General features: G+C 42.8%; 1 protein-coding gene across 1 annotated transcript in view; it reads right to left on the bottom strand.

Annotated features, from left to right (window-relative positions):
- Window positions 1-27533, bottom strand: part of CFAP47 (cilia and flagella associated protein 47) — a 2697962-nt gene that overhangs the window by 624060 nt on the left and 2046369 nt on the right. The window contains exon 57 of the mRNA XM_085622577.1: window positions 1598-1693. Within this exon, the coding sequence (XP_085478703.1) occupies window positions 1598-1693 (96 nt within the window). The remainder of the gene's footprint in view (window positions 1-1597; window positions 1694-27533) is intronic.

Raw genomic sequence — 27533 nt, 5'->3', positions numbered from 1 at the left:
TTACATACTTAGGTATCACATTTTCTAAATCCATCCAGAGTACTATTGATATAAACTGTTAAAAGATGCTTCTAAAGATAAAAGAAAAAATAATAAATGCCCTTCTCTATATTTAAGATGGGGGGGGGGGGGGGAAAGATTGAAGAAATTCAAATGGTCAGGACCCTACACATTTCATATCCTTGCTATCTTTACATTTTCCCAATGCATTTTACAGCAATTTACATTCTGTATTCTCTAAATCTAAATACAATAATAGACCCATAAGAATACGTTAGAACATGGTTAAAATTATAAAAGCTATAGGTGGTATAGGCCTTACTGAGTTCCATATATATCACTCTGTTTTTTTAATTAGACATGAGTCTTTTTGGTTGAGAAACCAAAAGATCTTGTTTCAAGTTCAACATGGACCTTAATTGGAAAAAATGGGTTTAGCCTCTCCTGTTACAAGTTTTGATATCTATAATTAATACATCGCCAATTCTAAAACGTTCTAAAGCAGCACTCTTACGCTTTGACTTCCTGTTTCACTTCAGTGTCAAATGTTCCAAATCTATATCTCTCTGGCACAGTCCTTCTTTGAAACTTAAAACAATACACAGTTTTGGAAAACATGGAATGATGTTGGATTTTGTTTTCATACATGATAATTGTAAAAGTAATGTGTTTATATCCTTCTCAGAATTTCAAACTAAATACAAGTTGAATTCTTCAGATTATTATATGGGTGAAATCTTGAGTGATACTATTATACAGTTGCTCCCAGACACACCACCAGTGGCCAAAAAGCCTCACACTATACTGTGCATACATTTTTACAATCGTTCTGGCCATGTCGCTTTTAAAGTATATAAAGAATTTCTTAATTCTATTTTTAACAAGATAGATTTTGTACCTTTTGGAATTCAGAACAGCTTTCATATTTTTGTTCCCAAAACAACAGGACCCAGCTAGAATCTGGTCATGCCTGTGGTAGACCTCTTTAAATCCTTAGTCTCATCTCATGTTTGTTTGCAGGTTCCATTATCGTTTTTCTTCCTCCATCACTTCTCTATCCAATTCTGTTCTTTGGCTATACCCATGACCATGATAGATCCCTTTGGTTTGCCTGCCACACTGTCCTCATACCCCTTCACTCACCTCCCTCATACTTTTTCTCTCTATTTACTGTTTCCTAATCCGCTTTCTCGTCAGTTCAACGCCATGGTCTCCGTCAGCTTGGCCATCACCCTTTCTCTTCTACCTCCTCACTTACACTCTAGCAGACTCTTGTCTTCCCCCACCTTTTACACCAGTTATCCTGTGATCTCTTACTCTGTCCCCAATTCCACAAATCTGCACAACTATACTACCATTAACTGTTTGGGCAAGTGATTGGACCATGGATGGTGCCAAATAGTGTGTCATTTTCCACTTCTGATTTGGCAAATTTTAAAGGTACGAAGCGGCAATCTGCCTTTCCTAAGCAATTAAACGCAGGGATGGAATAAGTCCTTGCCAAGATCTCTGAAAGAGTATGCTGAGGGTTGATGTTACCTTAAAAGAAGCTTCCTTTACTGCCCTCCCCAGAGTAATGAAACAAACTAGGACGTACCTTGTGTCTGCTTGAGTGGCAGGCAGAAAACAGACTCTGTATTGATGGAGTGGCGTAGGATTGAGGCACTGAGACGGTGCATGGTCTGTTCCTGATCTGATAATGCAAAAAGAAAGAAAAAAAAGATTCTCTTACACTTCAATGTCACATTCAAGGAAAGAAATTCAATGGAGGTTGAAATGTGATCAAAGGCCTGTCCTAATGAAAGAACTTCACGGATGAATGTTCTTCAGAGTATGCTTTGAAATAAGACGTGACAGCTCCTTCCATGCCGTGCTCTTCCTGGCTTTTTTTTTGCAAAAGGGCCCGTGCATCCTGAATAGCTTTGCTTAGTGTGCTTCAAATAATTAGAGATTGTAACATGAAGATTTTTCATTACAATTACCCGTTACCCTCTAAAATATCAAAGGGCACTGATATTAAAATGCATCCTTAAGTAGTAAAGAGGATCAACATTGTTTTCAGAAGTAAAAAGCAAGTTTAATGTGGAGGGGAACGGTAGGAAGGAAAGGAAGAAGGGAAAAGAAAAGAGGGGAGGAAAGAAAAAATAAAACGAATAGAGAAATACGAGAGTAATCCACGAGTTGTATGAATTCAAAGGAGCAAAAGGAAAGGAGAAGGATTGGAGAAAGAAGAAATTGAGATAAATAAAGCATGGGAGAAGGGAGGAAACGGAAGAAATTAAAGGTAGCAAGAAAGATATGGGTCAATAAAACTACAGAGTAAGATAAACAATTAATGGCATGATGGGGCAGAAGAGGGCTCAAAGATATGTAGGAGAAGGTTATAATAACTAGTAATGTTCATCACGTGCACACTAATTACAATTCATTTCTTAATATGAAACATAACAAGTGTGACAGCTTACTCTAACGATTCCACATACAAAATAAAACAGCATAACTTGGAAAATATACTGACAATGGAAAAAATAAATGGAAAAAAGTCAATAGTATGTTATATTAGGCACAAGTTTTTATTATTTGCATTCAACCAAAAATTTATTGGGCTTCATTTATTGTAAAGATTCCAGGGTTGCATTTCTGCTGGTTATTTCTCGTTGTGAAGTATTGTGGAAATCAAGTAAGGTGATGGTCTAATAAAACATAGAGAATTGTAAATGGCTCGCATCAACAATCAGTGGCGAAGGAGGGTTTACTGGCGCCTAATGCAACAACCGAGCATCAGGAGTAAAAGAGAGGAAGAACTGGGGTGCAATGAGCCAATTAGATCCTATGGGGCCCTGGGACTACTGGCAGCACCAGTGATAGATCTACGCCTGTCAACAATAGCAACGTTTTCCTACTAGTATGCGAGAATCCGGGGAGTAACTGGGCACCCAAAGCAGCCCTGGTCATTTCGTCAGACCAGCACCCGGGGCAAAGGGGTGGGGGCATGCAAGTTGGAAGCACTGCTGCTTTTGTTACTGGGTTACAGCAAACAAATGATAGACGGAATGCTGACAATGCAAACATTCTCCCCCGTCAAAAGATCTGGGATAAATCCATCGTTCTTTTGCCCACTACGCCACCCCTGTTAGGACCCAGCCATATGCAAATCAGTCTTGACCCTGTGTCCGTGGGAACAGTCCAGACCGAACTGCCAGGCCAGTCAAGCTATCCTGGCTGAAGAGGGGTGAAAACCCGAAACCGGTCCTAGGATGTTTGTTTCCGGTCAAGGGAGGATCTGGCTTGGCAGTTCGGGCTGGACTGTTCCCATGAGGCACAGGTCAAGACTGATTTGCATATGGCCAGGTCTAAACTGGGGTGGCATGGTGAGCAGAATAATGATGGATTTAACCCAGATCTCATGACTGGGGGTGAATGTTTTGATGTGTTCTGCATTCCGTCCATCAATTGTCTGTCTTTTGCTTTCTCGCCCTAAGTGCACCGGGTATGCCCAGACGTGGATCCTGGGCTCACTGTGCCAATGGAGTCAAGCTAAACTGGCTAAAGAGGGGTGAAACCCGAAACCGGTCCTAGGATGCTTGTTTCCTGTCCAGGGAGGACCTGGCTTGGCAGTTTGGGCTGGACTGCTCCCATGAGGCACAGGGTCAACACTGATTTGCATATGGCCAGGTCTAAACTGGGGTGGCATGGTGAGCAAAAGAATGATGGATTTAACCCAGATCTCTTGACTGGGGGTGAATGTTTTGATTTGTTCTGCATTCCGTCCATCAATTGTGTGTCTTTTGCTTTTGTTACTGGGGGCCGATATTGCAGCACCACTGTAAAACCAGCCCCCAGTAACAAAATAAGCCCCCACCACAGCAAAACCAGCCCTCACCCTTCCAGCCTCCCAGGGAAACATCCAATGCGCGCTATGGGCAGTCCGGCCCTGCGAGTGTGCAACAAATATGAACAGTGCTTTCCAACTTATCTAAGTAGCACACGACTAATGAATGTGGTGTAAATTAATTCAAGGATTAAAAAGATATCCATTGCTTCATGTGATGCAACCACTCAGTCACTTCCCGCCACTTGAACTGTCCATAAAGTGAAAGGACCCATGCGTCTTAAACTACCTTCAATCCAAATTCCATATGGCTCTTCCCACACACAAGTAAATTACCTGATGCAAAAGATACGGTGTTCCATCATGTACATGAGGGAGTTAGCCAATACAAATGTGAAAATCTCTATGTACATCGCCATATTACTGAAACAATTGCACTGTATAAAGCACCTGGGAGACATGCTAAATGTGCCTCATGTGAGAGGAAGTACACATTTAGCTTGCACTCCCTTCAGGGTATCCTTTGGGAGGAGACAGGTAGGACTCCATGGTCTTTTCTGGAACCCACCCTACTTGAGGGTGCAGTCATGGAGTGCGCCTTGAATAGGGATTCCAAACAGTGGGTAAGGTAGATTGGGAGATTCTTGGGAGGGGCAACCACAAAGACTTTATAAGAGTCATCAATGAGTCAATGAACAATTCAAGAGAGTCCCTTTTTGTTCAATTAAAGATGAAACAAATTACGTTACAAAATAGAGAGCCAACATAGTGCAATCCCAATATCCTACTATGTCTTCACCAAGTCTACAAGTTGTCTAGTGAACAATCTAGAAAGAATTGTCGTTATACCACTCAAACAGACCTCATTATACACTAATAAAGAGATCAGTAGCAGATTATGAGACATTACTAACTGGTCTCCAATCCGCCATAGTTCAGTATAATCATAGAATTAGTGGTGATGAAATCATTGTAAAATTATGCGGAGAAAAATCACCTCTATACTGTCATCAGTCGGAGTTCAGATACTCAAGAGAGCTAGACATTAAGGAGAAATTCCTCATTTCATTGGTTGAAGATCAACAGTCTGTTCAGATGTTGCTCCACCTTTCATCTTCATATGATAGTAAAAAGAATTGTGGTAGTGAGCAAGAAATACTGCATAGTGGGCATACCACCCTCCCCCCACTAGTTGGATTCCTATTCTATTTTAAACTCTTGACAAGTGCTTTAACCCACTTTACAGCACTAAGAACGTAACCACAATGCAGCATGCAACACATTATAAAATGTGTAAATTTACAAATAACACCCACATTTTGCAATGAAGGTAAGTGCCATAAATTGTGTTTAGCTAGGGACAATAAGGAATCGTATGTGGTAAAAGCAAAACCCCATCAAATTTTCATCTATGTCAGCTCATTCCGTAAGGACCCAAACATTCTATTTATCATTTGCCTATCTGACTTCCGAAAAAAACAGGCGATCAATTTGTGCATTAATGATGAGGCCCAAAATGTACGAAAGACATCTGAGGTTGCTTATGCTCCAAGCCAAAGTGGTTTTGGCATAGCAGTTAATGCTGCAATGTCCATTTGGGGCAGAGTCAAGTCTGATTTTCCTACTGTACATTCCAGTCTGCAAATGAATAGATGTGCTAAAAAGAGAGAGGAATGTTATGTGCTGATGGTAATTGCCAGTAGTCAACACTTATTCTAGGATTTCCAGCCAGCCATCATGTTTGTGACTATGTAACACTTAAGAGAGACTGTATAAGTCAACTGTTCTGTAGCTTGAGTAGCTAGTGTAGTGAATGAGCCACTTTTGTGGTCTGACACCCTATGATGTCCCTCAACCACCACCATTTTGTACTGACTTAAATGTGTTATCTTACCCTAGCCTTAATATAGGATGGGTTTGCATATGCCTGCTTCTCTTCTGTCCTGTAATCTTGCTGTCTTTTAGTAGAATAGTCTTGTCAAGAATAGGAGGTGTGGGATGTCGCGGTGCAGTGTTGTGGGTGATGGTGCACACACGTGCTCAATGTTGGATACTGAGGGATTAAGTGTATAATGTTATTTGGGTTATGTGAATTATGTGTTGAACTATGGCTTCATGTCATTCTGATTTATGACTTTACCTTGCTTGATTGCATTGCTGACTATTGCCTTTGACATGGTTTAATGTCATCCTTGCTTTTCTGATTCCATCTTGCTTTGGGCCTTTGTGTGCATGGCTTAACTAACTCCATTTTCATGACTGAAGCTATTTTCTGTGCCTGCACGAAGCAGCAGTAGGTGGGGAGGGCATGTTTTGCTCTTCTCCTGTTTTTTCGCACTTTACTGACTAGAGAGAACTGGTTCTTATCAGAGGAATGTACATGGTCTGTCTCGGAGCCATAGCAAAGGCCTGATCAACCGATGCAGTGGCCTTGGAGCAGGCTGGTACGGGCTCTCATGAGAACGAGGGGGCGACGCTTGCTAGAAGCTTCGTTGTGTTTGAATTTGTATTAAAAAGGGGAGCCTACACTGGCCTGGTGGAAGTTCACGCCGTGGAGCAGACGTGTTGTCACGGAAGAGTGGTATCACCTCTGAGCTTTCACCCGGTTCAAGCAATGGACTCCCCTTGAGTGAAGTGGGGTGAAATGATGGAGCAGTAGGTGAGGTGTTTCTGCTACTAACTGTCTCTTGATTCTTTACTGATTCTTTCCTTTCCTTCTTATTTTCTGATTCTTATATCCATACATATATATTTCTACATATATATTTGTTTTGATTGTGTATTTCAATCGGTTATTTGATATGTGAGAGTCTGCCATGATCAATATATATTCGGCCTGCCCGTGATTGAAGTATTGTGTTAATAAATGTATATATTCCATATGTTTGAATTAGTCTTTTCCTTGAAGCAGGAGGTGTGGACTCTTCTTGGCCAAGTAATCTGTTGTAGAAAGATGGGTGAAATCCCTTCTAGCAGGTAATTGTGTTATAGGAAGTTGTTCTACTAATGGCAAGTGATGTGCAAACTATATCTCGCTCTAGAGAAGTGTTGTGTGTGTTACCTTGGTCTAAAGGAGACTCGTGATATTGTTTTCATGCCTTGCCTTTGGGGGAGTGTTGAAAGTTTGCCCACCTTAGGAAGTGCTGTGTATATGTTATATTCCTTAAGTTTGGAACTGATATTCTCTCCCTGGGAAAGTGACGGTACATACCTTGGTCCAGGGGAGATCTGAGCATTACATTTTGGCATAGTCGGTTGCAGGATGTGAAAGTTGATTTAAAAGGGGAAGAAATATGTTTTCTAGAAATTGAAAGCAGACTCTTAGATATCAATTGATTTATTTGAATGGGGGTAGCCCATATGGTGTGCTGGCTCATGAAGTGAGCTAATTGTGCTGAGTTAGAATTGGTGTGTGTGTGTTTAAGTGCGTTTTGTAAAACGTGCTTATAAATAGCTTGCTACGTTAGGCAGAAAGGGCTGGATCCCTTTCAAGTGTTTGTTAAGGAATGCAAATAAAATGTTTTCAGTTGCAAAGTGAATGTAAAATGTCAGAGCATAACTCTGAAACGTGGGACTCCTCCGAGATTACAGACTCCGGAGTTGCGATGAAGGGTGTTAATCAACAGGAGATTAATGATATTTTAGACCGAGACAGTGGTGTTATTCTGAATGTGTTGTTGTTTGAAATGCATCAACCATTTGAGCATTTGCAAAAAGAACGCAGTGAGCTGAAGAAACAGTTAGTTGATGCCCAGTTTGAAAATGTATCTTTGAAGACAGAATTAAACGTGTCTGATAACCAGGATGATTTAGATGTGAAAAATGTAACAGAGAATCCAGTCAGACTACAAGCTACACAGACGGTTTTAATTAATTCTTCTGAGGAGGTTTTTCAGCCAGAAAGGAATGTGCAGGGAGGTAAACAGACCAGTGTTTTAGACTTAACGATCACCGGTTGCGGACATAAATTAGACATGCCAGTGAATGATACATTTTGCTTCAAAAGAGAAATGCAACAATATGATTTTGAATGTGAACAACAGCAGATTGGGTACAATAATTCTGATAAGTGGTCACTTCAGAAAAATGAATATTTATTTTGTGAGTTAATTCAAGAGCAATGTGCCCTTTTTAGTTACAGGGAAGTGCAGGGTAAGAGGAGGTCACTTTTAAATTCAGATGCTGGACAAATGCTGTGCTTTTGCGCACTAAAAGATACTGGACAGAACAGAGTTAGAGAAAATGTGATTTGCCTATGGGAGATTGCAATGGTTATTAAATGGCCTATGTAGACAGAAAAGCAGTTTGCGCAGGACTTGATAGAGGTAGGTTTGGTGACCCCAATCACAAATGCTTGAAATTATTTTGTGTAGCCTGTGTGCAAATGTGATCATTCTTGGTGCATGACAGTTGATTATTGCCAATTGGACAAACATACACCTTCTTAGACTGATGCTGTCCCAGATATTGTTACAGAAGTAGCATGGGACTTGGTATGTGACTTTTGATATTGCCAATGCTTTTTTTTTCTATTTGATACCAATAGCAGTTTTTTGTTTCATGAGGTGGTAGACAAATGACAGTTAAGAATTTGCTTGAATTAGTTAGACAGAATGGTGGAGCATTTTCAGATTAAAGAATGTGAAGTCTTGCTGGAGGTCAGGAGAGGTTAAAGCTGTTTTCCCTCTCAGACATGTAAAGAGTTGTTCTGGGAGTGGGTGCATGTCGAAATCTGGCACACGGGAAGAAATTAAATACACTGTTGGTGCTTCATTTGAAAGCTTCTTTGAGATGGATGTTTGGGAGGCGTGCAGTGAGATCATCCAGTAACGCTGTGAAGAGTTCAGACTTTCTGTGAAGACTGAGGAGGAATTCCTACGGGAGGGGTCATCCCAGCTCCTCTCCCCAGAAGACAGAGACAGCTTCTTGGAGATAGATGTTTGGGAGGCTTGCAAAGGCGCAGGTTTCCTCCCCCCCCCCCCATGAGGAGAGTCGCAGAGCAGATAGGAGCAGACGAAAGTTCGCAGGAGTGCAGGGCACTTCGGCCTTGGAGAAGAAAAGGTGAGAGCTAGACGCAGCAGAGAAGTCTCTGCTTGTTATGTTTGGTAAGGGGCCAGTTGGTGTCCACAGAGATTTTGTGAAGGGGGCAGCACATGTGAGGGGTACAGTGAGAGAAGTGAGAGAAGGAGACTGCCCCAGCCCTTCTTGCTGTGTAAAGAAAAAGAGAGATTTTACCAAGAATTCAGAGGCTAAACCATTGGTAGAATTCTTAGACAATTCCCCAGAGCTAGAGGAGAGCTATGTAGATAGAAATTAAAATATTGTACTTTCAGAAATGCAAGACGGAAAAAGTGTGCTTTTGAATAATGTTTTTTGCAAGAAGAGTGATGCTTGTTTCTTTTTTAGATTCGCCCAGTCTCCCCGTGTGAGTGGGACTCCCTCCCCTCCCCCCCCAAGCCTGGAGTGATCGCCAGACCAGACGATGGTGGCTGATGTCATGTGGCTGATGGAGGCTGATGTCCTGTGGCTGACCAGGCTGGATGGGGTCCTCCTTTGTCAAGGAGATAAAGATGAAGATAGATGCCAGAGAGCTGTGTCCTACACAGATGGACTGCTTCTTTCCAAGCAAGGAGGGATCAGCAGAGTGTGCTGCAATTAGAAATGTTTCCTTCATGTGAGATTGACTTTACATGCATGAAGGCTGTGTGACTTTCACACAGGAAACTGTTTGTGTAAAAGTGAAGAAGAGGGAACTACAGGATGTGCTTTGCCAGAACTGTGAACTGTTTTATCAACGTGAAGTTCAGATGCGATGGGAGAAGGCTGTGTGTTTTTTCACACAGAAGGACTGTTTTTGTTTTTAGGGATGGAGACCAATAGAGACGCTTTGCTGCAATTGGAGTAGATATTTTCTGAGCTAGAGACTGAAGAGAAACACCTGTTGCTGTTGCTACAATATATGAGTTTGGCAGTAGAGTTTCCAGTTTAACCATTAGAGGCATTAGGAGCATTCAAGAGCTCGATTCATTTATTTTGTGTATTCATTTAACATGTATCCAGATATCTATGAGCTATTTCTAGATGCACCTGAGTTATTGCTTTTACATGTATTTAGAGAATGCAGTCTTTATTTGCTCTAAAGTGATTATCACGTACTTTTGATGGGTTTTTCAGTTTTGCAATGTAGTATTTTGATCATAGTTGCTTTTTAGTCATGATTTGTTTTGAATTATGTATTTTTGTGTAGCCACTTCAACACATGAGTTGCTGTTTCAACATGTGCTTTTTAGTAGTTGTGTCTTTCAATTTAGAAATGTAGTTTTAAATGGTTTTGCTTTTAATTGAGACATGCAGTGCTTAAGAGATTTTGTTTTTGACATATGAGAATGGTGATGATCGAGGGTCATGGGGTGCAATGTAGTGAATGAGCCACTTTTGTGGTCTGACACCCTATGATGACCCTCAACCACCACCATTTTGTACTGACTTAAGTGTGTTATGTTACCCTAGCCTTAATGTAGGATGGGTTTGCATATGCCTGCTTCTCTTCTATCCTGTAATCTTGCTGTCTTTTAGTAGAATAGTCTTGCCAAGAATAGGAGGTGTGGGATGTCGAGGTGCAGTGTTGTGGGTGATGGTGCACAGATGTGCTCAATGTTGGATACTGAGGGATTAAGTGTATAATGTTATTTGGGATATGTGAATTATGTGTTGAACTATTGCCTTTGACATGGCTTCATGTCATTCTGATTTCTGACTTTACCTTGCTTTATGGCAGTGCTGACTATTGCCTTTGACATGGTTTCATGTCATCCTTGCTTTTCTGATTCCATCTTGCTTTGGGCCTTTGTGTGCATGGCTTAACTAACTCCATTTTCATGACTGAAGCTATTTTCTGTGCCTACACGAAGCAGCAGTAGGTGGGGAGGGCATGTTTTGCTCTTCTCCTGTTTTTTCGCACTTTACTGACTAGAGAGAACTGGTTCTTATCAGAGGAATGTACATGGTCTGTCTCGGAGCCATAGCAAAGGCCTGATCAACCGATGCAGTGGCCTTGGAGCAGGCTGGTACGGGCTCTCATGAGAACGAGGGGGCGAGGCTTGCTAGAAGCTTCGTTGTGTTTGAATTTGTATTAAAAAGGGGAGCCTTCACTGGCATGGTGGAAGTTCACGCCGTGGAGCAGACGTGTTGTCACGGAAGAGTAGTGTCACCTCTGAGCTTTCACCCGGTTCAAGCAATGGACTCCCCTTGAGTGAAGTGGGGTGAAATGATGGAGCAGTAGGTGAGGTGTCTCTGCTACTAACTGTCTCTTGATTCTTTACTGATTCTTTCCTTTCCTTCTTATTTTCTGATTCTTATATCCATACATATATATTTCTACATATATATTTGTTTTGATTGTGTATTTCAATCGGTTATTTGATATGTGAGAGTCTGCCATGTTCAATATATATTCGGCCTGCCCGTGATTGAAGTATTGTGTTAATAAATGTATATATTCCATATGTTTGAATTCGTCTTTTCCTTGAAGCAGGAGGTGTGGACTCTTCTTGGCCAAGTAATCTGTTGTAGAAGGATGGGTGAAATCCCTTCTAGCAGGTAATTGTGTTATAGGAAGTTGTTCTACTAATGGCAAGTGATGTGCAAACTATATCTCGCTCTAGAGAAGTGTTGTGTGTGTTTCCTTGGTCTAGAGGAGACTCGTGATATTGTTTTCTTGCCTTGCCTTTGGGGGAGTGTTGAAAGTTTGCCCACCTTAGGAAGTGCTGTGTATATGTTATATTCCATAAGTTTGGAACTGATATTCTCTCCCTGGGAAAGTGACGGTACATACCTTGGTCCAGGGGAGATCTGAGCATTACAGCTAGGCATAAGAGATCTACATATGGATGTCGCTGCTCATACACAGTGAGACTCCATAGGCCCCAGTGAAAATCAATAAAACTAATACTTATGAGTCTTTGTTAATGAGCTGAAGCTTGAATCAGGAAATCCACAATTAGCGCACCTTACACCGCAGCGGAGATAGCAGCACACTTTGAGATTTCAGCATAATATTGTATGCTCGGATAGTCCCTTCCCCTGAGTGCCCAGTCACTAATGACATATCAATTAAAAGAGAGGCACTTTTCTAATCCCTTTTCTCTTTCTAATAACAGAGCTTCTGATCCAATCTGTGCTGCAATTACATACAACTTACCTCACCAGTTACCAGAGGTTTAGGCACATCAGAAAATGTTGATCCCACAGTATAAAGCAAGACCAGATGGGCACTTCCCATCTCAAAAAGGTATGCAAAAATATCACTGGCATATGAAAGCTAGGATATCTTCTGACCACACAGCTGGTGATTTACCGCTGTATAGCAGGGATTATTTGTATCTGACGTCAAGTTTAGGCCACCAAATAGAAATTTTTCAAGCAAGTACACACATTTTTTGAAAACGGACAGCAGACACTTTACACAATTAGGGTAAGGTGCTGGGGGCATTATTTTAGTCATAATTTACTTTTCCCAACGGAAGGTTAACTCCTTTCTGTGGCTACTTTGCCAATCCAGTATATAAAAAATATATGGAGAAAGGAGGTGTCTCCGTAAATCATTCATAAGGAAGATAAAAGCTGAAAGCCAAAAATGTCCTGGCAAAGATTGCAAGGAATTCCAAATTGTGGATAACAGCTGAACAATAAACATAGACCAGGCTCTAGGGAGCACAAATTGAGCTGAGGAGGACCGGGAGACAGGACTGTAGACAGAGATCCAAGACTAAATGTAGGGAAAATCCAAGCAACTCCACAAAAAAACAAAGATCTGACTGAGAAATAAAATAAAGGATGAAAAGCCCCATATACATAGTCCTTTTGCATTTGTAAAACTTGTGAGTCACAAAATCACATGATTTGTGACTTCAAAAACGCTTTTTATTATGTGTTAAATGTATTTTGTGATTCAGAAAAGCAAAAGGAGTTCTGTGACTCATTCCAAATCAAAATTAATGGGAGAGCCCCTTCCTATTTGCAATTCAAAGTGAGATATATAAATGGTTTGTGACAACAATTGCAGTTGCAAACCACTGAAAAGTTACCAACTCCTCAAAGGAGGATTAACTAATTTGCAAAGGGAAAGCTTTCCTCACAGGACAACTTCACTCTTAAGAGCTTGGTTGGGTGCCATGTGGGCAGGGGCAAGCAAGTGGCCCAAAAGACCACTGCTTGTTTCTCCAAATCGTTTTTAATGCACTATGATACAATGATCTCAAGTGCCACTCCCCTATCTACTGAGAAAACAGTAAATGAAAAATCCAAGAAAAAGAATTCCATGAGAGGAAATGTATCAGAGGAGCTACAACCATATTGGAGAGGCATTCTTTCTTACATAATTGTAAGCATGTCAGCCAGGTGGGATTAGGAGTTTATGCCAGGCTGCCCCCACTTCTCCATCAGACTGATGGATCCACAAACATGGTCATCACCGGCATCTGCCACCTCAGTCTGTGACAAACTCTGGCACTACTCCAGGACATTCGGGAGGCTGGCAAAAAAAACAGAGCATGCCTTAAACACTGGAGAGACTGCTCCGCAGGCCACGAGGCAATGCATCATAGTCATTCAGGAAGTGAAGGGTGCTGCTGCCGTGCACCTCCTAGGGAGCACAAATGAAGAGCCCTGGAGCCACAGCCATAAGTGAGTGCTGGCTAAAGGCTTTCCCAGACAGTTGTGTATTTTAAAACCCATGAACGTTTTGTGCATCATATCCTGAAGAACCAACAGAGGAGTAGGGAAATGTTTTAAAAAACAACAACAGAGGCACAAGCCATAGTTCTTTTGGGGACTTTGGTTCACCCTGATCCAAGGTCCCAAGAATAATCCTTCATTACCATTGATTTTATTTTTGTTAGATTCCAATAGACTAAAATAGTCAACCTCAATAGAAAGGGCACCCTAATACATTTTTCATGTACTTTTTGAAAGAAAAACGGATGGCTGGTGTGGCTCGTTCACAGCCAGGGCCCTGTTACACCCAGGAAATATGTTTGGTAATCTCCAGGGAGCAGTACTCACATTTAACACCAGCAGCTGTTCCAAACAAGACTCTGAACTCAAAATACCATCTACAGTGATCCTGTATTCCCTACTTCTCTGGGGCCACAATATCACTGAGATACCAGGTCCTTGTGAACCTGAAGAGATCAGTGGACTTCAGGGGTCTTTAGAAACAAATTAACACATATGTGAGATGTTAATCAGTCTTCTGTCTGTGTGCTGTAGAAGAGCAAAACCATCTTTAACTATCCAAACTTATTTTAAACCCCCCTGGCATTGAAACAAAAAAATAGCATTTAATCTGCAAGCAAAAAATGCATAACGAAAGAACACAGCAACTTTCCAAGAAAGAGGCCCTTTTCTATCCCTTACCAGCAAGCATTACTGAATTTGTAAGAGAATAATTGCAAGGCCTAAATCTTTGTGCAGAAGTACGCGACTAGTGCTATTGAAGTTTCGGAACGCTGAATTACAAGCTTACCTAGTCGTGATTCTAGTGACTCTTTCATACCCCACCAGTCGGTGACCCTTTAGCTAATTCGTTCAGGTTCTTTTTCATCCCTTCTTTCTCCCTTTATCACAGTTTTTCCGTTTTCTCTTCCTCCTCCTCTCCCCTTTTGTATTTTTTTCTCTCTTGCTCTGGGTCAAGGTCTGATGAGAAAACATAAGTGCTGGTCCTCCAGATTAAGTGCCATGGACCCCACCTGCAACAATCGGGGCAAATTAAGCGCTGCCTCGGCTCAAATTAAGCTCTGCCTGTGACTCATATAAGTGATCTCTAAAAGTGATTGAAGAAGGTGAACTTTTTGAACATAAAAGGCCTCTCGACCTAAATCACCCTCTAACTGTCACACCCAAATTGATAGTCACACTTAGTAAATATACACTAATGCTGCAGTCCACTGAACAGCAGAACTGACAGCGTTGAACAGAACAATATTAATTATGTGCATGCATCATTAACATTGTCTTTGAGTCAAAGTCAGGCAGATCACTACATATGGAAATCTGAGCTTACAGGTCAATCTACAGTGAGGCCGCACTCAGAATGACTTTACAACAGGGCAGGCATATGCTGGATGTTGTCATTTCAGGCATTTATTTATAAATTTGGGAGTTTTATATAGCGCTAGCTAGACCCGAAGGTACCACATTCCTGCTTTACCTGCTCTTTTCATGGGATTGTCCTCTGAGAATACTATGCCCTTCAACGCCAGCACCCTGTCACAAACTTCTGCACTAAAAAAACTCTAAACTTTTTAATATCTAAAAGTGACAAGTGGAATTCAGATCTAAATTTCCCCTGCGGGCTGCTCCCGGGGAGCATTGCATGTTGTTAAACACAATTTGCTAGGATCCGTCACTCAAATAGTCCTTGCAACCAGATAACGCTCCGCCGTCTGCCAAGCGACTAGCAGGCGCACATTGCTACAGAACTGGGTTTATTCCAATCCTACCGTTTAGGACAACCACTTAATGCAGGAATTAATTCTGCATCTGGGATTTAATCCGAAAGCCCGCTGCTCAAGCAGGATGGCGAGGTGTATTACTTTACTCACCTACTGCCCTAGCCACAAATGAGTCTGGTTCAGGCAGACAGATTTATTTAAAGGCCTGCAGATCTATTTATTTTCCGTTGTCAGGCAGCACAGTCGTTTTCACCCAGGGGCTTAATATTTTCCAAGAAAATAAAAGGCTTCTGGAATCGGAGGGGTTTGTTGGCATTACTCTTTCTCCAAGGGCTGCAGTAATGAGGCCGGAGACTCATAACTCAGGCTGTGAGTTCTGTTCCCTGATAGGCTGGGGGAGACCGGCACAGTCATTCATTCGTATTCATAAATTCATCGATGAACAAAAATGAATCGTCTCGCTTGTTTTTTTTCTATTTGAATCACAACCAAATATGTTCCTCTGTCTCTGCTGAATTTCGATTCCAGTCCGCATTGATGCAGCTTTTTTGTAGCTGTGTACCACATACCAGAGCTCTGTTGGGAATTTTAAAAGCACGTGCGTGGCACAGTCGGCAGGTAGTCTGCTCACGGAGACGCAGAGCGTGAGTGAGCAGCGTGTCGGTGTACTAAACGCGCTTTCACGACGTCCCTTGTTTATACAGAAAGGAACGCATGCGCGCGAGCGCAGTGTGGCAAACACTCCTGTCAAAAACTCAATTTACAGCAGATTAATAACAGCTGTTTCAACAAATAGGCCACAGTATCATAGCTAGGGTGTCATGGGCCTTGGCGCAAAGACGGAAATGCCCCCTGACTGCTGTTTGAATTATATAATACAGCAGGTCTTTAAGTGGGATGAAAAAACTGGGGGTTTCTCAAAGGGGCGTGGCTTAAAAACATATAAACGACAAATCTGTGCTTAGGATAGTGTGCTGCCCGACTGGTATTTTGCACCTTCTATCATTGCATCCAGGTATACAATACAACAAGTAGCATGTGCACCTACTACAAGTCAGGTCTATTGGCTTTGCCAATGGTTGTTAGTTGTGTACGATAAATAAGCAACAACTATGGCTTCCTTGTATAGAACATTGAAAAAGCTTCAGTTCTAAAATTATGAGACCGTCAATCAATCAATCAATTAATCAATCAAGCGTTTGTTAAGCGTTACTACTCACCCGTAAGAGTCTCAAGGCGCTGGGGGAGGGGGAGTATCGCAGGTTCCAGTCCATCAAGGAGGGGGTCTGTCTAAGAACCAGGTTTTTGAGGTGTCTTGTGTAGATGGGAAGAGATGTTGTCTGTCTGAGGTGGAGCGGGAGGGCGTTCCAGGCTCTGGCCACGAGGAAGGAGAAGGAGCGGCGCCTGATCTGGTCTTTCTGGTGCGGGGGACCACGGCGTAGGAGAGCTGGGCTGATCGTAGGATCCTTTGGGTTGGGTGGAATTTGAGTCAGCTGTTCAGGTATGCTGGTCTAGTGTCATGGACGGCCTTATGAGCGTGGGTGAGCATCTTGAAGGTGACTCTAGCTACGATGGCGAGCCAGTGGAGTGTGCGAAGGTGCTGGGAGATGTGGCAGTGTCTTGGCAGGTTGAGGATCAGTCTTGTGGCGGCGTTCTGGATGTTCTGTAGCTTGCGTGTGAGGTTTTTGTTTATTCCGGCGTAGCGTGCATTGCCGTAATCGAATCTGCTGGTGACCAGGGCGTGAGTGACGGTCTTTCTGTGTTCGAGGGGGATCCATTTGAAGGTCTTACGTAGGAGGAGGAGGGTGTGGAATTAGGAGGACGAGACAGCGTTGATCTGGCCGTCCATTTTGAGTTCGGAGTCCAGGATGATTCCCAGGTTGTGTGCCTGGTCTGTGGAGGTGGCAGACTTCCGAGAGCAGGGGGCCATTTGGCGATAGCTTCCATGGCTTCTCGAAAGTTGTTCTGGCGGTGTTGGGTTCGTTGGACAGGGAGAGGGTGAGTTGGGTGTCGTCTGCGTATGACACAATGTTGAGTCCATAGGTTCTGATGATGGGGGCGAGCGGAGCCATGTAGACGTTGAAGAGCATAGGGCTGAGGGATGACCCTTGGGGAACTACGCAGATTGTTGGTGTAGGGTCCAAGAGGAAAGGGGGTAGTCTGACCCGCTGCGTTCTGCCGGAGAGGAAGGAGCGGATCCAGTCGAGGGCCTTGTCTTTAATTCCTGTGTCGTGGAGTCTGCGTATTAGGGTACGGTGAGGGACTGTGTTGAACGCCGCTGAGAGGTCGAGGAGGATGAGGGCTGCTGTTTCTCCTTTGTCCGGTAGGGTGCGAATGTCGTCCGTTGCGGCGAGAAGGGTGGTTTCCGTGCTGTGGATTTTTTTGAAGCCGGATTGGGAGGAGTCGAGGATGTTGTGCTTTTCGATGAATGTGGCGAGTTGGCTGTTGATGGCTTTCTCGATGACTTTCGCAGGGAAGGGGAGCAGGGAGATGGGACTGTAGTTGTTAAGGTCGGTGGGGTTAACCGAGGGTTTCTTGAGGAGGGGGTTGATCTCGGTGTGTTTCCAGTCGTCGGGAAACGATGCGGTTGCAAGGGAGCAGTTGATGGTGTGGCGGAGCATGGTGCGATGGTGTCGGCGGCTCTGTTGAAAATGCGGTGGGGGCAGGGGTCCATGGGGGCCCCAGAGTGGATTGAATTCATCATCTTCAGTGTGTCTTCGGTGGTGTGGGCTGTCCAGTTGTCGATCGCTGGCTTCATGGTGTCGGGGGTGGTTGTTGAGGGTACAGTTTGTTGGTTGTCTTCGTCAAAGTTGTCGTAGATGCTCTTGATTTTGTGGTGGAAAAAGGTGCTGAGTTTGTCGCAGAGGTCTTGTGAGGGGGGATGTAGGTGGACTCGCTGGTAGGTTGGGTGAACTCCTTGATGATGTTGAAGAGTTCCTTGTTGTTGTGCGCGTGGGTGGAGATTCTGTCTTCCATCTCTCTATTCTCCTCGTTTTTCTGATGAGTTGGTGGTGGACTTTGGTGGCGGCTCTGAAGTTGTTGTGGGCTTCTGTGAATTTGGTGTTCCTCCAGTCCTTTTCGAGGAGGCAGCAAGTGTGTCTGGACTCTTGAAGTTCGGTGGTAAACCATCTAGCTTGGCGTGGGTGTTGTTGTTTTTCTAGAGGGGGGCTAAGGGGTTGACGGTGACGGTGATCCATCTGTGCAGGGTTCTGGCTGCGGCGTTGGGGTCGTCGTTTTCCAAGATAGTTGGGGGTGGAGTTGCTGAGTGATGAGGTTAGCTCGTCGTAGGTGATTCTGGTCCAGTTTCTTCGTGGGAGTAGGTGCTGGTGTCTGTGGATGGTGAGTATTCTGAAGGTGAAGTGGAAGCATCGATGGACGGTCCATGGGAGTTCGGTGGTGTGGCTGAAGGTGATGGACTTTCCTGGTGTGAAGAAGGGGTAGAGGTTGTGTCCTGCTTAGTGCCTGGGTTCGGTCACGATCTGGCAGAGTCCAATGTTGTGGAGGTTGTCAAGGAGGGATGTGGTGCTGGGGTCCAGTTGGTTGTCGAGGTGGAAGTTGAGGTCTCCTAGCAGGGTGTAGTTGGTGGATGCGATGGCCTGCGGGGAGATGATGTCTGTGATGGATTCAGCAAAAGGTCCGCGGGGTCCAGGGGGTCGGTAGATGAGGGTTCCTCGGAGGGTGATGGTGGGGCTGGCCAGTATCTTGAAGTGAAGGTGTTCCATCAGGTCTGTGGGCTCGTCGGGGAGTGTGCTCAGATGGGGGGTGAATTTGTGGACGATGGCGATTCCTTCTCCCGGGCAGGTGGGGCGGTCCTTCCTGGAGATCTTGCATCCTTGGGGGATGGCGATGTCCGGTCCCGAGGAGGTGTTGGTCCATGTTTTGGTGAGGAACGCTACGTCTGGGGTGGTGCTGTCGAAAAGGTCCCAGATTTCAGTGGCGTGTTTGTGGAGGGATCGGACGTTGAGGAGGATGCATTGCAGGGTCTTCGGTTCGGTTGTGTTCTTGCGGGTGGGTTACACTGGGTCCGTGGTCTTGGTGGTGCTGCAGGTGTGCCGGCAGCAGTGACAGCTGAAAGGTCCGTGGATGTCAGCCGGTGACGCTAGCTTGCCTTCGGCACGCCAATGGCGTGCCCGCTGTGCGAGGCTGCCATTAAGTAGGGATTAAAAATAATGGGGTAACCCAGTAACCCTCAGAACCTGGGTGTATATGTGAAACAAAAACAATGGTTCTGTTGGGAGTCACGTAACCTTTGTTTATAAAGTACTTAATACATGTAATCAATGTTTCAATGGTCATTCAATGAAGGGGACGAAAGCACACACATACCAATACAAGAGATTCTGAAAATAAATTCCTTTTTACTCTTTGTGTAAATCAACGAAATATTTACAGGGCTGTCCAAAAATAAAACACATGGACCGTGAAACAATTAGTTGCGTGGACAAGTTGAGCAAGCAACGTCGACGTTTCGACCCTAGGAAGTAGTGCAGATTTGTAAGCATCTACCAATTCGTGGCGATCGTTACTACGGCACCAATTCATTTCCATTGGATAAAATAACTCCCAAGAACAGACGACTCAGAGGGGTGTCGGCTGACACCTCCTTGAATAAGATACAAGGAAGCCAAATAATACACTTCCTTAATACCAGGCTGTCATATCCCTTCTTGTCCTGATGAAGACCCGCTTTAGATGCCTACAAATCTGGACTACTTCCTAGAGTCGAAACGTCGACGTTGCTTGCTCAACTTGTCCACGCAACCCCACAACTAGAATAAGGAATATTATATCCTGTTGTGGTCTTTGTATTTTATGTTGGACTTTCTTTGTAAAACCGCGTCCATCTTTGTAAATATGTGTTATATGTGTGAATCTGTGTTCAGCACCATGCTACCAAGCACGATCAGTCACTAATTGTGTTTTATTTTTGGACAGCCCTGTAAATATTTCGTTTATTTACACAAAGAGTAAAAAGGAATTTATTTTCAGAATCTCTTGTATTGGTATGTGTGTGCTTTCGTCCCCTTCATTGAATGACCATTGAAACATTGATTACATGTACTAAGTACTTTATAAACAAAGGTTACGTGACTCCCAACAGAGCCATTAAGTAGGGGTCGGGGAGGGCTGGGAGGCGGGAGCGGGGAGGGGAACAGGATTGGTCACGCTGGTCGTGCTGGGGGGAGGGGCCGCAGGGACAGCAGCGGCGGGGACAAATGGGCAGGAAAGGAGTAATAAGGGGGGAAAAAAGGAGAAAAAGAGTGAAATAAGGCAGAAAGCAGGAAATGCACAGAAAGCAGAAAAGTGCAGAACCAATCTAAAATAGGGTGAAAAACAAGTGAAAAGCAGAGCGGACAGCAGAGAACAGAGGTCCACTGGACCACCAGGGAGGCTAAGGAAATAAGGAAATAAGTGGAAAATGAGAAAAGGCAGAAAAAGTGCAGAACAGAAAAGACAGAGGGAGAAGCAAAAAATGAGTGGAAAAAAAACGGAGAGGAGAGCGGAGCAAGGCAAAGGAGAACAGAGGTCCACTGGACCACCAGGGATGAGGCGGAGGTGATCCTGCGGGTGGAGAGGGCCTCGAACACCAGCAACACTCAAGAGTGCCGGGGCTCGGGGAGGGCCTCACTCAATGGTGGAGCTGAAAGGTGGGAGATCAATTTCGCTGAAAATTAGTCAGTGGTCTTGCTCCGTGAAAGAACTATAACAAGGCTCTTTGAAGTTAGATCAAAGGCAGTGAAGGGTGGTACTGCTGCAGAGGTAATAATTTTTTTGTCACCCTGAGGGCGAGGGCAGAAATGGAGAGCCCGATGGGGACCCGTCTCAACACCTGCCTTTTAGAACTGCCGGTGCTGAGCACCGGCAACACCCGGCCCACTTAAATCTCTGAAATACAGTAAAAATCGGCTTTCAATTGGCCCCGCGGGTCACTGGGCCCCCTGCCACAGCCCCTGCAGCACCAATGGAAGCAAGCTAGTACCAGGCCCTGATTAGGACTGCTGGGCTACATTCCGAACCCTAACCAAATGGAAATGCGTAGGGGTCGATAATTATTAGTAATGCAGTCATTACCCCACCGTACATTTACTACAGGCAGTAAACAGAGGACCTACAGCAATTTTTCATGACAAATGTCAGGGCAAACCTGCTGACATTACCCATGCAGAAAAATCCAGGATATCGCGCAGGGACTGGAATTCCAAGTTATGTGGGATTTAAAGAATGTGATATTTACCCCTTTGCAGAGTATTTACCGCGTCTGGTAATTACCCTACCACAGACACTCACCTTTCTCACAACGGATTTTGACAAGAAAGATCTGCCAAAACCAATCAGAAAAAAACAGCTGTAAAAATCTGAAACATTCAACATTTGATGCAATAAATAGCAATTCTGCACACTATGCACCAGTTTCCCTGACACACTCAAAATAGGTGGTATCTAAACACCTCACGCCGGGGAATGGTTTTTGCTCAATGTAGCAAATACCACCCCCTATTCCGTCCAATAAATAATCGGGGCACATTCTTTAATGAAATGCAATATATAAAGGTAAATCCTTCTAATATGAGAAGCACTTTTACAACCAATCACACTGGGCTATAAACTGAATAATAATTATTTATGTTAACACATCATTGAGTAAAGTTTGCAGCCCCTAGTTGTTATCTATCCAAACCAGTCGCACATTTTTTCAGAACATATTTTTTAACCAAAATATGAAATCAGATATTTCAAAGCCCAGTGCAACAGTGGCTAATGGGCATCAACTGCAATCCTTCAATCATTGTTGCTGTGAGCAAATCATATCGGTATACTGCATTTGGAAATGTGTGTATCTGGAAAGAGTTCCAAATTTATTTCCCAGTTTAGCGGATTTAGCAGCTTTATTCAGCTTTGAATCAGAAAGTAAAATGTGAAAGTAAGACTTGGTGTTGAATCACACATATCAAAACCATTTTTATTGCTATTTTTTGTGGTGCAGAGAATGTCATACTCCATAAGAAGTAATGGTCATCCAAGATAAAAAAAAAAGCTTTGTCTGGGATCCATTTATGTTACCATAGTCGCATTGACTTTGTGATAACAGTAATACATGACACACTGCAAAGATGCATGATGCTGAGAGTTTATGGGGAAAAAAATAACGGTGAAGACACTACTACAAAATGTGCCACACTGTGAAACACGTAATAAATCACAAAGGTTATGGCAGATCTACATGGCACAAATTGGGGGAATTAGTAATACTGTAGACTAGTTGCAAAGGGAGCCTGAGATGACCAGGGCCTGGTCTGGTCTGGTCCACAATCGGATGTATGACGTTACAACGCACACTTTTACAACGCATGCACTTACAACGCATTTTTTACAACGCATAATCCATTACAACGCATGACATTACAACGCATGACACTACAACGCATTTTTTAAAAATACCTTTACAACGCATTTCCATTACAACGCATACTACCTTTACAACGCATACCATTACAACGCATAATATTAAATTACATTTAAGGTAAGTATTAGATAGTATAGGGGTAAAAGTTACTTTTCTAACTCCAGGGGGTGCAACAGTAGGGTAAGTGTTGGATAGTATAGGAGTAAAAATTACTATTCTAACTCCAGGGGGTGCAACAGTGGGGTAAGTGTTGGATAGTATAGGGGTAAAAATTACTATTCTAACTCCAGGGGGTGCAACAGTAGGGTAAGTGTTGGATAGTATAGGGGTAAAAATTACTATTCTAACTCCAGGGGGTGCAACAGTAGGGTAAGTGTTGGATAGTATAGGGGTAAAAATTACTATTCTAACTCCAGGGGGTGCAACAGTAGGGTAAGTGTTGGATAGTATAGGGGTAAAAATTACTATTCTAACTCCAGGGGGTGCAACAGTAGGGTAAGTGTTGGATAGTATAGGGGTAAAAATTACTATTCTAACTCCAGGGGGTGCAACAGTAGGGTAAGTGTTGGATAGAATAGGGGTAAAAATTACTATTCTAACTCCAGGGGGTGCAACAGTAGGGTAAGTGTTGGATAGTATAGGGGTAAAAATTACTATTCTAACTCCAGGGGGTGCAACAGTAGGGTAAGTGTTGGATAGTATAGGGGTAAAAATTACTATTCTAACTCCAGGGGGTGCAACAGTAGGGTAAGTGTTGGATAGTATAGGGGTAAAAATTACTATTCTAACTCCAGGGGGTGCATCAGTAGGGTAAGTGTTGGATAGTATAGGGGTAAAAATTACTATTCTAACTCCAGGGGGTGCATCAGTAGGGTAAGTGTTGGATAGTATAGGGGTAAAAATTACTATTCTAACTCCAGGGGGTGCAACAGTAGGGTAAGTGTTGGATAGTGTAGTGTAATATTATGCGTTGTAATGGTATGCGTTGTAATGGTAGTATGCGTTGTAATGGAATGCGTTGTAAAGGTAATTTTTAAAAATGCGTTGTAGTGTCATGCGTTGTAATGTCATGCGTTGTAATGGATTATGCGTTGTAAAAAATGCGTTGTAAAGGTAGTGCGTTGTAAAAGTTGCGTTGTAAAGGTTGTTCCCCCCACAATCAAATGGATGAGCAGTTTGGTATGACTGAATCACATTACCTATCTTCTCCATCATCATGCCCCCCAAAAATTGTTCTGTGGGGTAATGTTCTTTCATATCCCGGCCGCATTTATAAGAATTTGTCATTAATTGAGCTGTTCAACCCCAGACAGAATGGCACACCTCTCGTTCTAAAAAGTAAGAGTCAAAGAAGAGAGGATGTGGTTAACAACCCGAGCTACAGACTTTGGAACTGGGTTCAAGTCCCTGAGTCTCAACATCCTGTGATTCTGGGCAAATCACTTAATCTACCCGTGCCTACAAAGAGTGAATGTGTCCTTGTATAATGTAACTGGTGCTCATGAAACGCACTCCAATACCTTCGGGTCGAGTTTGCTCTATATAAAAGCACAAAAAAACAAAACAAAAGAAATAAGAAGGCCAATTGAATATATGATCCCGAAATGCTTCAACTAAAATGCTGAAGAACCGATTAAGGCCATTCACTGGGGATGTGTCAGCAGGAAAAAAGATTAAAATGCACCCCAGGCCTCCTTCCTGGAGGTTGCACATGTTTCTAAATCACAGGCATCCTTGGGATGCAGAAAACTGGAAAGGCAGCCAAAAATATGCCAAAGGATGGAGACTTTCATAGTTCCCCACTCAGATCGATAAAAGACAGAGTAGCATCTTCATGTCACTTTAACATCTGAATCCACAATGTAATCACATAGTCACTAACCCAGAGAAACCAAAACTACATACCACTGTATCACCGGCATTTGATGGAATAAGATAAACAACAACCTGGATCATGTTTGTATAATGCCAAAGTGAGGGAATGCATTTTCCATAGGCAACTTTTCAAAACCTGTTTCCAAAAATCAATAGATTATGCACTTCCTTTTTGGCAAATAACAAAATTTAATTATCTCAACAGAGAAACATGCTACAGGGACCATATACATCTCTGAATGCTTTCCTGTAGCTTTCACCATACTGAACCTTCTCAAGCCATCAAGAATTGACACTAGGCCATGAGCGTAACACTGTGGCCCTATCAATGTTCTCATAGCTACCACAAAACAACTATGATGTACCAGCATGCCACCCAAAACAATCTGACCAACAACAATCTGTTAGTTCAACTCATAACAATATTGTGGGCCAGTCTGTTGGCCTGGTGGTGTATATCAAAGCAAAAGGGGCAGAATGAATGAGGGTACTGAAAGCAGAATGAAAAAATGTACTAAAGCTATGTGTAATGTACTGATCTCTCATTCTTATAGCCCTGCTGACTACCATCACTGTGAATGAGTTCCACGGCTGTACTAATACCTAGTATGGTGGCTATTGAGTAAATGAGCGACGTTAGCTTAATAAAAGTGATACATACAGACTATGAGGGCAATAGTCATGGTTTCAATTGTATAAAACAAGAGTGTTAGTGGAGGCCTAAGTATTAGGCTTCCGTTGCTAAATAAAAGGATGCTATGGATGCTAGTGCTTGCCTCTTTAGATCGGATACACAGGGCTTTAAGTTCCAAAAAAGCTATAACCACAGCATATGCATAACAAAATACACTGCTCTAGAAACCATAAAAGAACACATACACCCATTATGTGCTGTTTACTGATATGATTTACACTATGCAGAAGTTGAGAATAATGGATTGTGGCCAGTATGTACAGCAGGATCCTACGTAACCTACAGCACTGACTGCGAGGAAGGCACAACATTTTTAAAGTGCTAATCCCTGAATGTTGGATTTCAGATTCAACAACTCCAAGCCAGACACAATATGAAAATGGGACAACGTTATGAGAATCAACTGCCTGATGGTTGAACACTCAACATTTCTTAATATGAAGTTCAAAATGATCAACCTAAGAGGAAGAATCCTCTTCACCTTAAGCGAGTATAGGATGTGCACGGGAAAAAGGCTTGGTTAGGTATATTTAACAAGCGTTGGTAAATGCATTAGGCTTTGCCTATGTGATTAATAATATGCAGTTTTTTCAGCTTACTGAGTAGTTAGTTGTACAGTATAAGTTACAGAAAGTCTGTTAAAGTGTTATGACTTGTTTATGTACAAAAAGGCAATATGTTGTGCTGTTACTAGTGGTATGGTGAGGGTAAGTAATAGTACAATTTCGAAAAATGAAACCAAAGAGGGAATAATAAAATTAACTGATGTAATTGCAATATTATGTGTTTAGAGGAGTTCTGAAACCTTTTGGGCCCAGTGTCAGTGCACCTGCTGCACCATTCAAACTATGCCCCTAGTGCCTGCAAGAGAACTGCATTTACAACTGCCTGTTTAGTAGTAAAATATAGCAATATTTGGTGTTTAGATCAGTTATGACAACATTTTGGCCCCAGTGCCACTGCACATTCTACACCATTCAAATCGAGTCCCTTTTAACTGCAAGGTTACTACAAATGTGACTGCCTGTTTAGTAGTCAAATATAGCAATACTGTGCATTTAGAGGAGTTTTGAAAACATGTGGGCCCGGTGCTGCTGCACCTGCTTCACCATTCAAATCATGACCCTGTTGTCTGCAAGGTAACTGCACTTGTGTTTGCCTGTTTAGGAATACAACATAGCAATATTAGGTGTTTAGTGGGGTGCATAGAGCTTTTGGTCTCATTGCCATTGCACCTGCTGCACTGTTTAACTCATGAGCCTACTGCTTGCTAGATAACTGCACTTATGACTGTCTGTTTAGTTGTACAATATAGGAATATTATGTGTTTAGAGGAGTTCCTTTAACCCCAGTGCTACTGCACCTGCTGCACCATTCAAATCATGACCCTGTTGTCTGCAAGTTAACTGCAATTGTGGCTACCAGTTTAGTAGTAAAATATAGCATAGCTCTTGTATAGTAACATTATTTTTAATGTTCATTACAGCATTTAGAATTCAATTATAATGGCTAAATAGATTATGTTGAAAAAATCAATCTGGTAATGCCTACAAAGTTCAAAGAAAGGTACTGAGGCATGAATAGGAAATGCCAAAGTATGTTAATGTATCTGCTCTACACAACTAAGTAATAAAAAGCAAGCATTCCAGCATACTGTTAGAAGCTGTCTGCCATTTCCGTGGGAAGAGATCTTATCTTGACAGTGAATGGGGCTTAAACAGTGTGAACAGCTTTAGTAGAAGCATTGTAAATGCGTGCAGCCAGGGTTTATTTATTATTGCTAGTTAACAAACAAAAAAGTTCCATACAATAGCAAATGAACACAGTAGATATATTAAATACAAGAGATTTCATAAGCACAGTACACACGTTGGGCAGGCGAAACCTAAAAATAGAGTCTTGAATGCTGTGTTTATCTAACCTGGAGTATTACCTTATTTTGGTGAACGACGTATGGTAATGCTGCAGCCATCTAGTTTCCGCATGAGGAATTATCTGCAGAAAGGTGCGATTATGGCACCAAAAGTGCATTAAAATTACACCCATGTGTTAGATAAAGGTTTTTTTCACTTGGCGACGGATCTTGGTGTGGGGATTGTCAGGTAAAATTGAATCTGATGCATCTTGGGAACAGGGGTTTTGTACGATATGTATATTAGAAGTCAAAACCTCACCTGTTCAATACAGTAAACTGTTCATACATGCTACACACATAATACATCTCCCTGTATACTGGGCCACAGTAGAAACTGTCCATTAGTTGTCTGCTGAGTC

This window comes from Triturus cristatus, chromosome 8 (assembly GCF_964204655.1).
Source record: "Triturus cristatus chromosome 8, aTriCri1.1, whole genome shotgun sequence".
NCBI lineage: Eukaryota > Metazoa > Chordata > Amphibia > Caudata > Salamandridae > Triturus > Triturus cristatus.
This window is presented reverse-complemented; position numbering and strand designations above follow the sequence as displayed.